Here is a 12793-nt window from a genome sequence, read left to right as displayed (position 1 = left end):
CCTCCTCTCTGTGACAAGGCACTCTAGCAGAATGACTACAGTACAAAATGATACTACAGTAAAAAGAAAGACATTACAGTTATTTTTGGTACACAAAATGACACAGTACTCCCCCGTTTATATCCCTGTCAACAAGTCTGGTATAAAAATAAAACATTCAAGTTGACATCAGTGATTCTGTGATGCCTCTACAAACCACAGCATGATCGTTTTGGTTGAGCCACATGACAAAGACAGAATTCGGGCCCTCCCCTCCAAATCATGGCTCTTTTGCAACAAGTGTAATGCAGAACATGTTCTGTAATGTTTGTTGTTTGTTTGTTTTATGTTTTCATTATAACCAGAAGAAGCAGCGAGGTACTTTTTATTTAAAAAAATAAAAAAGCATAAAAAAATTGCTATCCCTTTCAAAACATTTGAAAATACAAGTTCTGGGTTCCACGAACTCAGGGTCGTAAGCGTATCACAAATCCAGAACTGGTGAAATACTGTTAGAAGATGGCAGGGCACGGTTCACTTTGTTCTCGTGGTCGAAAGGAGCCCTCAGAGAGCCTTTTATCTGGGCAGTTCCTCTATGATAACCCTCGACACAGAGTTCCATCCCGTGGATGCGTCGCCCCTTGGATAATCGGCGCAGGTCCCAACCCAAACCGCCACATCCACCAATCCTGCCTTCACGCCCTCGCACAACCCCTCCACTGCAAAGAGAACAGAAGAGAGAACTGTGGTCACCACTTCTTCCAGGCTACAATTAATCCCAGTGAACACCCAAGCTGAACAGCAACTCATTGGGTTGTTTTATGACAGTGATTAACTTTGCAATGAGATTAAAGGAGTCAGTTTGCTTTCAAAACTGAAATATATGCTGAAGTCCCCATGGCTTTGAGAGGCAACGTGCTTTCCCAGGCTGTTGGAACACGTCTGCTATTGTTCAATTCTAAGAATACATTCAATAATGGCCAACAGATGGCGTCTTAGTGAGTGTTTGAGCTAGAGTGAGAGAGAATACAGGACACAGGATAAAAATAAGTTAAATTTGAAGTGATGAAACACAAAAAATGAGCAGACACAATAGGAACTGGAACACTGAAACTGATAAATTATATTTGTGAGGTTGATTGGATAAAATTGTTATTCTGACATGAAAATGTCAGTTTCTGTTTACTACAGAAAAACCAGAATATAGTGCTTTAATGTTTTACCAAAAGAATATCACTAGCAAATCATTAGCTTGAATTGTTAAAATGTTCACAACTTTTGACAATTTTCGAGAACAGGGCCTGTAAGTGGTTAAGCTGTCGGCGTAAAGCATATACCTGCTGAAGTTCTGTGTATGTTGATGGTGGAGTTGAGCTCTGGGCTGCCTTGGTCTAAGTAGATGATAGACTCTATGGGGAGTGGTCCTGCACACTCCGCTCCGTTGAAGGTGAAGTACCACCTCTGGCAGCAAGCGTTCTTGCACTTGAGCCTGAGGGAGCCGCTGAACAGCACTCGCAGAGCGCTGTCCGAACGCAGCTTGGTGAACGTACAGTCCTGCCAAACACACAACAAAGACATCAAGAAGCCGGTGGAGGCATGATGTTGGACACTGCTGGCCTGGCAGAGAGAGGTCACCATGCCAGCTACCATTATGTTTGGTACCTTTCCGGGTTTGTGTGAGCACAAACATTGGCTTGTGATTGGCCTCATAGCGATGATTTGATTGGCTGAGCAAAGTACATATTGAAGATAATAGTGAGGGCAGATTGAGGACGCAAATTGTGATTGGCCAGAACAAGATGATGCATGATGATAAGAGCACTTCACACGGGGGTGTGATTTATTTTTTTATTAGTTTTGTGTTGCTTGTTACCCTTTTTCTCCCCACTTTAGTTGTTATGCCAATAAATTGCTCCTCATACACATTTCTGTGTTGGTCCCTTCACGCTGTTGAATCCTACTGCCTCACCTGCCAGAGAGGAGCCCCCATCGGGAGGACTCAGTAGAGCCTTCGTCCTACTCCTCCCGCCTAACACTCCCTGCTGACAGGTGCCGCCTCCTCAGCCCGTAGGAATACATGCTGTGGCAATTAGCACTCTCCCTGCTCGGCTTCCCTCCCCCGAAAAACGTGCAAATTGTGTTTGTGTATAGACACATTAAGGTCCTTTCAGATGAGCAGCGATTGACAGGCCTAGTAATTCATTTTCAATGCGACGCGCTGAGAAGTCAAGCGTATTTACGTGGGCGCGGTCCCGTGAAATTGTCGTGCGCGTGCTCGTTTCGTGCACACGCATGCGACTGACTAGACCTGGATTCTGTTGACCTTTTTTTTACGCTTGCGTTGTCGCGCCCCTCTTGAGCAGACCTGAAGCAGACCTGTCTGCGACGCGTTAATCGATGCCCGTCTGAAAGTACCCTTACGGCCGGGCTCCACCGGGCGCGTCAGCGTCGCGTCTCCGTCACCGTCAGGGAATGTTCCCTTTTTAATCAATGAAGGGTGGCTCCACTGCCCGCGTTGACGGAGACGCGACGCGTGCATTAAAATTGAACCGGTGCGTTTTTTGACGCGACGCAGACGCAACGCAACGCGTCCGGTGGAGCCCTGGCGTTAGAAAGAAGACAACTAGCTCCATTCTAACTGCACTTTACTGTGGGAGGGGTGGGTGAAATGGAGAACACGGGGCATCTAAGAAACAATTCAAGGCCAACATGCATGTTGAGACAGGATTACAGGCTGATTCAGAGTACGTGTGTTTTTGTCTGGATTTCTCCTTTAATATCAAATATCTAAATATTTAACCAAGCAACTTAACAAACTGTCTGGGGTTCACACAAAGGCTGTCTGGGGTTCACACAAAGGCCAGCCAAGTGTTTTAAAGTGAAACACCAATTTTAAGTGACTCAAGTGATTCAAAATAAGTCACCCAGGAACCACAGGGAGTACTATAATGTTATGAGGGCTTATTTAAATGTACAATAATATTTGGAAATTGTGTTAAGTAGGCATATCGTCTCTGTCGAGCAGAAACCTCATACGTCTTTTCAGCATTCAAATTCAGCAAGCAAAAGTAGCAGATCTAAAAGCTCAAAACTTGACGACTCGTGCCACGTTTTGAGCATGCAGATCTGCTACTTTTGAAGAAAGTTAGAATTTGGAGATAAGACGTTTCTGCCCGACAGCAACGATATCTCGTTCATGTGGTACAGAGATGGGCGGCTTGTTCGTTCACCAACCCTTTCAACCCTACATGTAACATCAGGATACTTACAGCTATCTTCCCCAGGTCAATGCCATAGTTCAGTAACATCAGGATACTTACAGCTATTTTCCCCAGGTCAATGCCATAGTTCAGAGCGTTAACATCAGGATACTTACAGCTATTTTCCCCAGGTCAATGCCATAGTTCAGAGCGTTAACATCAGGATACTTACAGCTATTTTCCCCAGGTCAATGCCATAGTTCAGAGCGTTAACATCAGGATACTTACAGCTATTTTCCCCAGGTCAATGCCATAGTTCAGAGCGTTCCAACCCTACATGTAACATCAGGATACTTACAGCTATCTTCCCCAGGTCAATGCCATAGTTCAGAGGATACTTACAGCTATCTTCCCCAGGTCAATGCCATAGTTCAGAGCGTTCCAGGCACATTGTTTATAGTTGGGTTTCCAGGGATCCTCAAATATCTCACTGATGCACTCTCCTTTCTCCCCCCTAACCCCATCCCGCCCAGGGATGCCCGGCGTGCCCGGGATCCCGTTGGCGCCCGGGTTGCCCTCCCTTCCAGGGGTGCCAGTGGGACCCTGCATACAGCTGGCATACTGGAAAACCCAAACAGTGGGAGAAACAGAAGAGGGGGAAGGTGGCACGAGAAATTAGTTAATAATCAATCCCTATTTTGGGCATGTCATTACAGGTGATAAGCTGTAAGCTAAAAAATGTCAACAATTTTCAAAAAATAGTTAAAATAGCCAATCTACAAGATGTAATTGTTGTTTTTTAAATACACTGTCAAGCCACAAAAGTATAAAATAGGGCTTAAGTGATTGATCGATTTGTTGATATTTTTTTAACAAATATACAAAATGAGAAAAAAAAGGTTATTGATCGAATAATCGTTAATAAAACAATCGATAGTTTATTAGCCTAGACAGAAGAATGGAAGAAAAAGGGAACAAGATAAAATAAAATGCAGGCCCATGTTTGGGGCGAGAAGTGAAGATCTAATAAAAATCCAACTTCCTGTTTTCAGAGTCCAACTTTTTACGTTGCAGTTATCACAGTATTACGGACCTTAGTTTACTTTTCGGATGAATTGAAAATGCTGGACCCTGTTGTAAACAAGTGTAATGCTTCATGGTGTTGTCCACATAACTTTTTGTATTGACTTGTGCTTTCATTTGAAATGTACCCATTCTGGATACTGTGAATAAAAATGTTATACTTGCATTTCGCTGCTTGTACTGACTAGTGACAAATAAGCCCTATTCATTCTTGACTATTTCAAATCATATTAATAAACGGCCTAGTGTTGGACCCACTTTATGAGTGTCAATGTGCCAAAGTGAAAGAAAAGAAACAGATGTTAAATATCGGCTATTAGGCCACATAAAGTGTTAGATAGTCATAGAGTGACAGGCTGTGGATTAATCAGACATTGAGGGCCTGTCGACAGTCAGTGGGTGTCTGGTCAGTGTCTGGAGACAGTGGAGAGTGATTCAGTGTCTAGAGTGTCCTGCTATGTTTAAACAGATGCTGCCTGTTACTCAAGCTGACTCAGAGAGAGACATGTGAGCCTGTCCCAGTAGCCACACACCACACAGAAAGAGAGAAACAATGTAGATCTAAACATGACTTGTATGACCTTCAGAGAAACTAGGCTCAGTCACGAATACCATGATATAATAATGCAATGTGGGAGATTTAATTAAAACCAGGAATTTATTTCTGTCGTTTGATTGACAATTACCCAAATGCCATTTATACAGGCCTATGTCTTATCAAATAAATGTGACACGTCTTTAACTGGTAAAACTACAGCTTTGTCCAATAAAGGCTGATGCCAAAGAGGGATTAGGGTCTGGGAGAGTAAACATTTTTGCTACTATTTATTTGTTACATGAATCTTTTGTTCGGCATGCAGCTGTGAGGGCACTCGGCCAACAGGCAGAGTCAATCAGTCCTCAGCAGAAGGAAATAACAAAGGCGATTCAGTCTCAAAAAACATGTTGTTACTTGAGTCTCTTGTGTAAAAGATATGTGTATTTTAGGCAAAGAGAATTTAAAGAATGTTAAAAACCTAATAGAAAGAATAACAGATATATAGGGTTACGTTTTTCTTTTGGATCTCCACTGCCGAGCGCTGAGAGACACATACCCCAGTGAGGCACCCATCCACCCACCCTCCCACCCTCTGTTTTAGCCATTAAGCTGAGCCACCTTTGAGGCTGATCTATGGTGGAGTAATGAAGTCTGACCTCATCCCTGTGGGGCAGTGGTTTACGCTTTTCAACCATTTTCATTTCAAGGTCCATTATTTATTTGTCATTTTTGAGCCACGGACCACCATTTTGATGAGATTTTGCCTCTCCTAGACCTGAGACTTTACTCTCTCAAGAGTTAAATATCTAATAATGGTCCATTTGGTTACCAACTCTCCATCATTTAGCTCGGGGACCACCTGGAACACTATCAAGGACCACTGGTGGTCCCTGGCTGTAAAACTGAGATAACTGAAGCCTGTGATCAAATACAGCAGATTGATCATGAGGTGTCAGTGGTGGAAGAAGTACTCTTTTAAAAAGTAAGTAAAAGTAGCAATGCCACCAAGCAATGCCTGAGGCCGAGAAGCGACCTTGCCCTAAATGGCGAGGTTACGTACGTACTGTACGCATCCGCCTGGGTAACAGCAGACTGCTGGGCGAACTTTTGGGCAGGCCTGTCTAGAGTTTAAATAGACAGGTATCAGTCAAAAGGGAGACATCGAAGAGGAAGGATCAACATATGGAATGTCAATACAGGTCGGCTCCATATGGAGATCTAAGGATTAGAGGTTTGAGGTCAGATGTAGAGTTGCTGGCCAATATTGATGACATCAGGAATCTCCATCTCTGATGATGTCACGTGATGTCTGGGGTGACTGTGACTGACTGACGGGAAATGGACATTTCCATAGTGAAAAAACACTCTTGTTACAAGTAAAAAGACGGTATTCAGAATGTATTAGCATAACAATAGACTTGCAGCAAAGTAAAGTACTCAAATTTGACAAACATAGCTGATCTGTAAGCTCACAATGCATCGCGATGCAACGCGTTGTGGGCTTGTTCATCGGCTATTTTCGAATAGCCAAAATATAGGGCTCGCCTTAGGTGGTCAATGTAGGTTTATCTAAATGTGCAAAGTAACAACTAAAGGTTTCAAATAATTGTAGTGGAGCAAAAAGTTACAATATTTATTTGCCTCTGAGATGTATTGGAATAGAAGTATAACTAAAAGGTATTGCAAAATGCACGCAAGTTAAGTAAAAGTACCTCAAAATTGTACTTAAATGCAGTACTTATGAAATGTACTTTCCACATGGTGACATGCATATGCTGTAACAGACTGGGAATTTGTCCTTTAACGCAGTGGATAACATTCCAGGACATTTTGGCAATGGCTGGCGTAATGTGGAAGTGACTGTCTATGGAAATACTGTACCTCAACTGTATCTGACTTTCGCATTAGTGAATGATTTCAACAGTATAGCTTTGTAATTTGGTACAGTTACGGGTCTGAACATTTTAATGAGGTTCGTGTATTTGGGGACCTTTCAAAGTAGCCTTAATGAATAGACTGTGTGTACGTAAGTACGCGCGTAGCTTCACAGCTGACCTTCATATTAACTTACAGTCTGGAGAGTCTATAGTGGTGCTGCAAATTACAGTATTTATTGCCATTTCTGAATGTTAGTATTAAACGGATAAAGACCATTGCTTTGACTCAAGCATTGAGGCGCGGCATTGCCTGGAAGGACTGAGGATGAGGAATGATCACCAATGGGTCATGCAGTGGTTGACACTGAAGGAAGGGCCAAAGAAAACCGACTCCCAGCCTGCATGGACCACACAGCCAGTGGTGGACACTAAGTAAACTAATAGTAATAGAGCACCGAAGTCTGACGTCAATATCGGTAGAGGGCGCTAAGTCCACGCCGGGTTCATGTGCTTTTTTATTTGCATAGGGGGATTTTAGATCGCCCTCATATAAGAACTGTGTGTAAAAAATAAACAAATCATCCCGGCAGTTTCACTCATGGATATGAAGAATCAACTAACTGTTAGAAAACGCTAATGTTACTGCTGCCGAATTAGTTACATTTCCGCTAGAAACAGACTCAAGATCAAATATGACTGACTGACAGTCGGACTCATAAACGATACAGAGACACCTCCCTGACAATATATCGCCAAGACAGTTTGTTTATTTTTGGACCACAATGCTTATATGAGACGATTTTAATTCTCCATAGAGAAACATTTCCGTGAACCAGGGGATGGGCGAGTGACGTCAGGACTTCGGTGCTATGTTTTGTGGATCTGTACTTTGCTTGAGTATTTGTATTTGTCAGTGGCTTTCACTCCACTATACATTTCAAAGACAGGCGTTGTAGGTCAGGGGTTCTCAACCCGTGGGTCGCGACCCCTCGGGGGGTCGCCAAATTATTTTAGGGGGTCCCCAAATTATAAAAAAAAAAAAAAAAAAAAGATTTATTTTTAAATTTTATTTTCACTTTTTTTCAAAAATAGCAGACCTACAAGCTCGTAGCGCGCCACTCGGTGGCGCGCTATGAGCTTGTAGATCTGCTATTTTTCAATAGCTAAATTATAACAATGCTTAAAACACCAAAAGGGGTTCCCGCCCAAAATGGTTTAAGGTTATTGTAGCAGTCAATTTATATTGGGGGTCGGGAGGGGGCGGGGCGGGGGTCCCGAGACATTGCCAAAGCATTTCCGGGGGTCCCCGGCCAAAAACGTTGAGAACCCCTGTTGTAGGTTATGCTTTTGACTCTACTACATGTCTAGGAAGGTATAAAAAAGTACATTATGAATGAATTAACCAGTTAAGTCCCATTTCAAATATAGTGAAAATAGCAGATTCAGAAGTTCACAACGCATCACAATGTGTTGTTGTGAGCTTGTACATCTGCTATTTGTACTATTATGGGGGGGGGGGGGGGTCTACATAAATATAGATTTCAAATCAATACAACATTGCATTGATATTAAAAAGTAAATATGTTATGTATGCATGTATTTTTGTGTATGTGTATATAGATATGTTTTTCCAACTATCCTTGGGATTGTGGGTGGGGGGAGGGTGGGATAGGGGATTGGGTTTTATTTTTATATTTTATGTCTGTTTAATACTTGCCCCTGGGCTACTGTTACAAAAACCTGAATAAAAAGATTTTGAAAAGAAAAAGTAAATATGTAGGCCTAGTGTACGTTGTAATTTGTACTTCATAATCCTTGACTATTGCATGTACTTTCCTCATGAGTACAAATTTGACTGAGCAACTTTCTAGTGGAGTAATATTTGGCCAGGAGTATGAGTATCTATACTTTGACTCAAGTACTGCAGAGGTTGAGAACATTGCCTGCCACCACTGCACATGGCAACATAATGCATGCCTTTTTACTGCTCCAAATTCATTCAGATTTCAGTCCAGTTTTCAGCAGTTCTGGAATGAATGAAGCATGACATACTGTATACAAAATGGGATTATTACCGTGTTGTTCATAAAAGCAGCTGTGTCTTCCTCTGTGTGTCTAGTGCAGTTTGATTTGTCTGCATCATTTCCAGTGCACTATAGACAGAAAATGACGACATAACACGCTGTTCATTAAACCAGTGGTTGTTCCCAACCGTTTCTGGACCAGCTATAGGGCCCACTTGAAAACATAAAGTGGCCCACCCATCTGTCAGCTGAAAACCTAAAGTGGCCCACCCATCTGTCAGATGAAACCCTAACGTGGCCCACCCATCTGTCAGATGAAACCCTAACGTGGCCCACCCATCTGTCAGCTGAAAACTTAAAGTGGCCCACCCATCTGTCAGATGAAACCCTAACGTGGCCCACCCATCTGTCAGATGAAAACCTAACGTGGCCCACCCATCCGTCAGATGAAAACCTAAAGTGGCCCACCCATCCGTCAGATGAAAACCTACAGTGGCCCACCCATATGGCAGATGAAAACCTAAATTGGCCCACCCATATGTCAGATGAAACCCTAAAGTGGCCCACCCATCTGTCAGATGAAAACCTAACGTGGCCCACCCATCTGCCAGATGAAAACCTAACGTGGCCCACCCATCTGTCAGATGAAACCCTAACGTGGCCCACCCATCTGCCAGCTGAAAACCTAAAGTGGCCCACCCATCTGTCAGATGAAAACCTAAAGTGGCCCACCCATCTGCCAGATGAAAACCTAGTGGCACACCCATCGGTCAGATGAAAACCTAAAGTGGCCCACCCATCTGTCAGCTGAAAACCTAAAGTGGCCCACCCATTTGTCAGATGAAAATGTATTATTATTATTATTATTACCCTTATTATTATTATTTTACTCTGCACATTTTGCAAAGGTTGGACATAAAGCCTTGTCTCGCTGTTTGGAATGATTTCTGTTAATTTATGTTTGACTTGCAAGTTGCAACTACATTTGCTTAATGTTCATTGTAACCAGTAACCACAGTAGGCCTACCACACGATACAATAATAACGCCCAGGCTATATTTTGCCAGGATGGCATACAATAACGAAACGACCCGAGTCACCCGACACATCATAGGTAGGTAGGCCAATATAATATGATTGATAGGCTAGATTATGTAATATAGGCTACAACAGCTTTTTCTTATGAGAAAGAATAACGTTATTCATTGTGTCCTAAAGTAACCAACGTTACGCGGGACAGGGGGGGATAACTTTTTAAGAAGCAGCAGAAGCTTATGAACGCGTGGTCCTTATTAAAAACGACTTGGAGGGTAAGAAAAAAAATGCAAATCAACGCACCGTGTTCAAGCTTGTCTTAAACAACGTAGGCCTACCTTTTCCATTTCAGCATCCTTGTTTCGATATCCTCTATTCCTCACCTTTTCCACCCCGTACAGAGGTAAAACCAGGCAGGTGAGCAGCAGCAGACGTGTGGCGACAGGAGACACCATGATGTCGTTGGGTTCAGAACTTCAGAGAGGCACCACCAGGACAGGACAGTTGTTGCACACTGGAGCCAGCCAGACTGACTGACTGAGTGAGGCTTCAAGGAGGAGGCAGGACCAGAGGACGGGGCCAGTCAACTGGCAGTAGGGCTGTAACCTGGCTCTAGATTCTGAGCTGTTTGCATACACGCCATGCAGCACAGCAGTGGTTTTCATTTTCAACCCTTTTCATATCTAGGCACAATATTTATTCGGCATTTGAGCCATCGATGATGAGATTTTGCCTCGCAGACCTTAAGCTAAAGAATATTTTGTTGTTGGATAAAATGTTGCAATTTACAATTCCATGCTGTATTGATGTTGGTATAGGAGAGATAAGGCAAACATTGATCAAAAATGATAATTATTTTACATGATCTAATTGTGTAGACTTGAATAGCCTAAATACAGGTATTTAACAATAATTTAACTCTTGAGAGCGTAAAATGAAGCCAATCCCATCAGGGTCCATTTGGTTTCATGTTACGCTCTCACGAGTTAAATATCTATAAGGGTCCATTTGGTTACCATCTCTCCATCATTTAGCTGGGGACCACCTGGAACCCCCTCAAGGACCACTGGTGGTCCCCGGACCACTGTTTAAATAAATAATAAAACCAGTGGCCTACAGTAGGCCTATGTGCAGTGGTGGAAGAAGCAGTCTCAGATTATGTTGTTTTATTTAAATAAAAACAGCAATACCACAGTAGAAATACTTCCTGTGTGTCAAAAAAAAGGTTTAAGTAGCCTAGTAGCCTGAAGTAGGCTACAAAAGTATATAGGCCTACCCTACTCACATGTGAAGATAATTCTAAATGATAATTCAAAAGTCACCAGTAATTTAAATGGTCAAATAATTGTAGTGATTGTAGGCCTAGTGATACAATATTTGCCTCTGAGATGTCATGTGGTGGATGTATACACGTATTGGAAAAATAATACACAGGTAACCGATAGCAAACCGATGGATATTTTCAGCAAAAGCTTTCCCCACAATAACAGAGAACAGAAAATACACAAGTATACAGCCCTGAGAGACTCCAATCACAGTAGTCAAGCTGTTTATAGAGCCACTGAAGGTCTAATACTAAGCTACAGGACCACTAGGGTGATGGGTGGGTCCTATACTTTGTTCTGGGTCACGCTATAGGACTGTACAGGACCACTAGGGTGATGGGTGGGTCCTATACTTTGTTCTGGGTCACGCTATAGGACTGTACAGGACCACTAGGGTGATGGGTGGGTCCTATACTTTGTTCTGGGTCACGCTATAGGGCTGTACAGGACCACTAGGGTGATGGGTGGGTCCTATACTTTGTTCTGGGTCACGCTATAGGGCTGTACAGGACCACTAGGGTGATGGGTGGGTCCTATACTTTGTTCTGGGCCACGCTATAGGACTGTACAGGACCACTAGGGTGATGGGTGGGTCCTATACTTTGTTCTGGGCCACGCTATAGGACTGTACAGGACCACTAGGGTGATGCGTGGGTCCTATACTTTGTTCTGGGCCACGCTATAAGGCTGTACAGGACCACTAGGGTGATGGGTGGGCCCTATACTTTGTTCTGGGCCACGCTATAGGACTGTACAGGACCACTAGGGTGATGGGTGGGCCCTATACTTTGTTCTGGGCCACGCTATAGGACTGTACAGGACCACTAGGGTGATGGGTGGGCCCTATACTTTGTTCTGGGTCACGCTATAGGACTGTACAGGACCACTAGGGTGATGGGTGGGTCCTATACTTTGTTCTGGGCCACGCTATAGGACTGTACAGGACCACTAGGGTGATGGGTGGGTCCTATACTTTGTTCTGGGCCACGCTATAGGACTGTACAGGACCACTAGGGTGATGGGTGGGTCCTATACTTTGTTCTGGGCCACGCTATAAGGCTGTACAGGACCACTAGGGTGATGGGTGGGCCCTATACTTTGTTATGGGCCACGCTATAGGACTTTACAGGACCACTAGGGTGATGGGTGGGTCCTATACTTTGTTCTGGGCTACGCTATAAGGCTGTACAGGACCACTAGGGTGATGGGTGGGCCCTATACTTTGTTCTGGGCCACGCTATAGGACTTTACAGGACCACTAGGGTGATGGGTGGGCCCTATACTTTGTTCTGGGTCACGCTATAGGACTGTACAGGACCACTAGGGTGATGGGTGGGTCCTATACTTTGTTCTGGGTCACACTATAGGACTGTACAGGACCACTAGGGTGATGGGTGGGTCCTATACTTTGTTCTGGGCCACGCTATAGGACTGTACAGGACCACTAGGGTGATGGGTGGGCCCTATACTTTGTTCTGGGCCACGCTATAGGACTGTACAGGACCACTAGGGTGATGGGTGGGTCCTATACTTTGTTCTGGGTCACGCTATAGGACTGTACAGGACCACTAGGGTGATGGGTGGGTCCTATACTTTGTTCTGGGTCACGCTATAGGACTGTACAGGACCACTAGGGTGATGGGTGGGTCCTATACTTTGTTCTGGGTCACGCTATAGGACTGTACAGGACCACTAGGGTGATGGGTGGGCCCTATACTTTGTTCTGGGTCAC

General features: G+C 43.8%; 1 protein-coding gene across 3 annotated transcripts; it reads right to left on the bottom strand.

Moving 5' to 3' along the window:
• Positions 1-348: 348 nt before the first annotated feature.
• LOC306925528 (collagen triple helix repeat-containing protein 1-like) lies at positions 349-10261 on the bottom strand. 3 transcript variants are annotated; one of them, XM_079504399.1, is made up of 5 exons: positions 10075-10261; positions 8753-8830; positions 3582-3800; positions 1317-1533; positions 349-698 (listed from the first exon to the last, which is right to left on the bottom strand). In XM_079504399.1, the coding sequence occupies exons 1-5, from the start codon at positions 10189-10191 to the stop codon at positions 556-558; spliced, it is 774 nt and encodes a 257-aa protein (XP_079360525.1). In that variant the 5' UTR covers positions 10192-10261; the 3' UTR covers positions 349-555. The 3 variants fall into 3 exon arrangements, with proteins under 3 accessions (XP_079360525.1, XP_079360526.1, XP_079360527.1); XM_079504400.1 differs by having other exon boundaries at positions 10120-10255; XM_079504401.1 differs by lacking the exon at positions 8753-8830.
• Positions 10262-12793: the final 2532 nt, after the last annotated feature.

The sequence above is a fragment of the Electrona antarctica genome (genome assembly GCF_951216825.1).
Source record: "Electrona antarctica genome assembly, chromosome: 6".
NCBI lineage: Eukaryota > Metazoa > Chordata > Actinopteri > Myctophiformes > Myctophidae > Electrona > Electrona antarctica.
Note: the sequence above shows the minus strand (reverse complement) of the source record. Positions and strands in the feature narration are given on the sequence as shown.

Bases quoted from the DNA above. Each gene is read 5' to 3' on its own strand.
- LOC306925528 (XM_079504399.1), bottom strand. From the start codon at position 10,191: ATGGTGTCTCCTGTCGCCACACGTCTGCTGCTGCTCACCTGCCTGGTT. The intron at 8,831-10,074 runs GTAGGCCTACGT...TTCTGTCTATAG, and splicing joins AGGATGCTGAAATGGAAAAG to TGCACTGGAAATGATGCAGA. The intron at 1,534-3,581 runs GTAAGTATCCTC...TGTGTTTGGCAG, and splicing joins TTGACCTGGGGAAGATAGCT to GACTGTACGTTCACCAAGCT.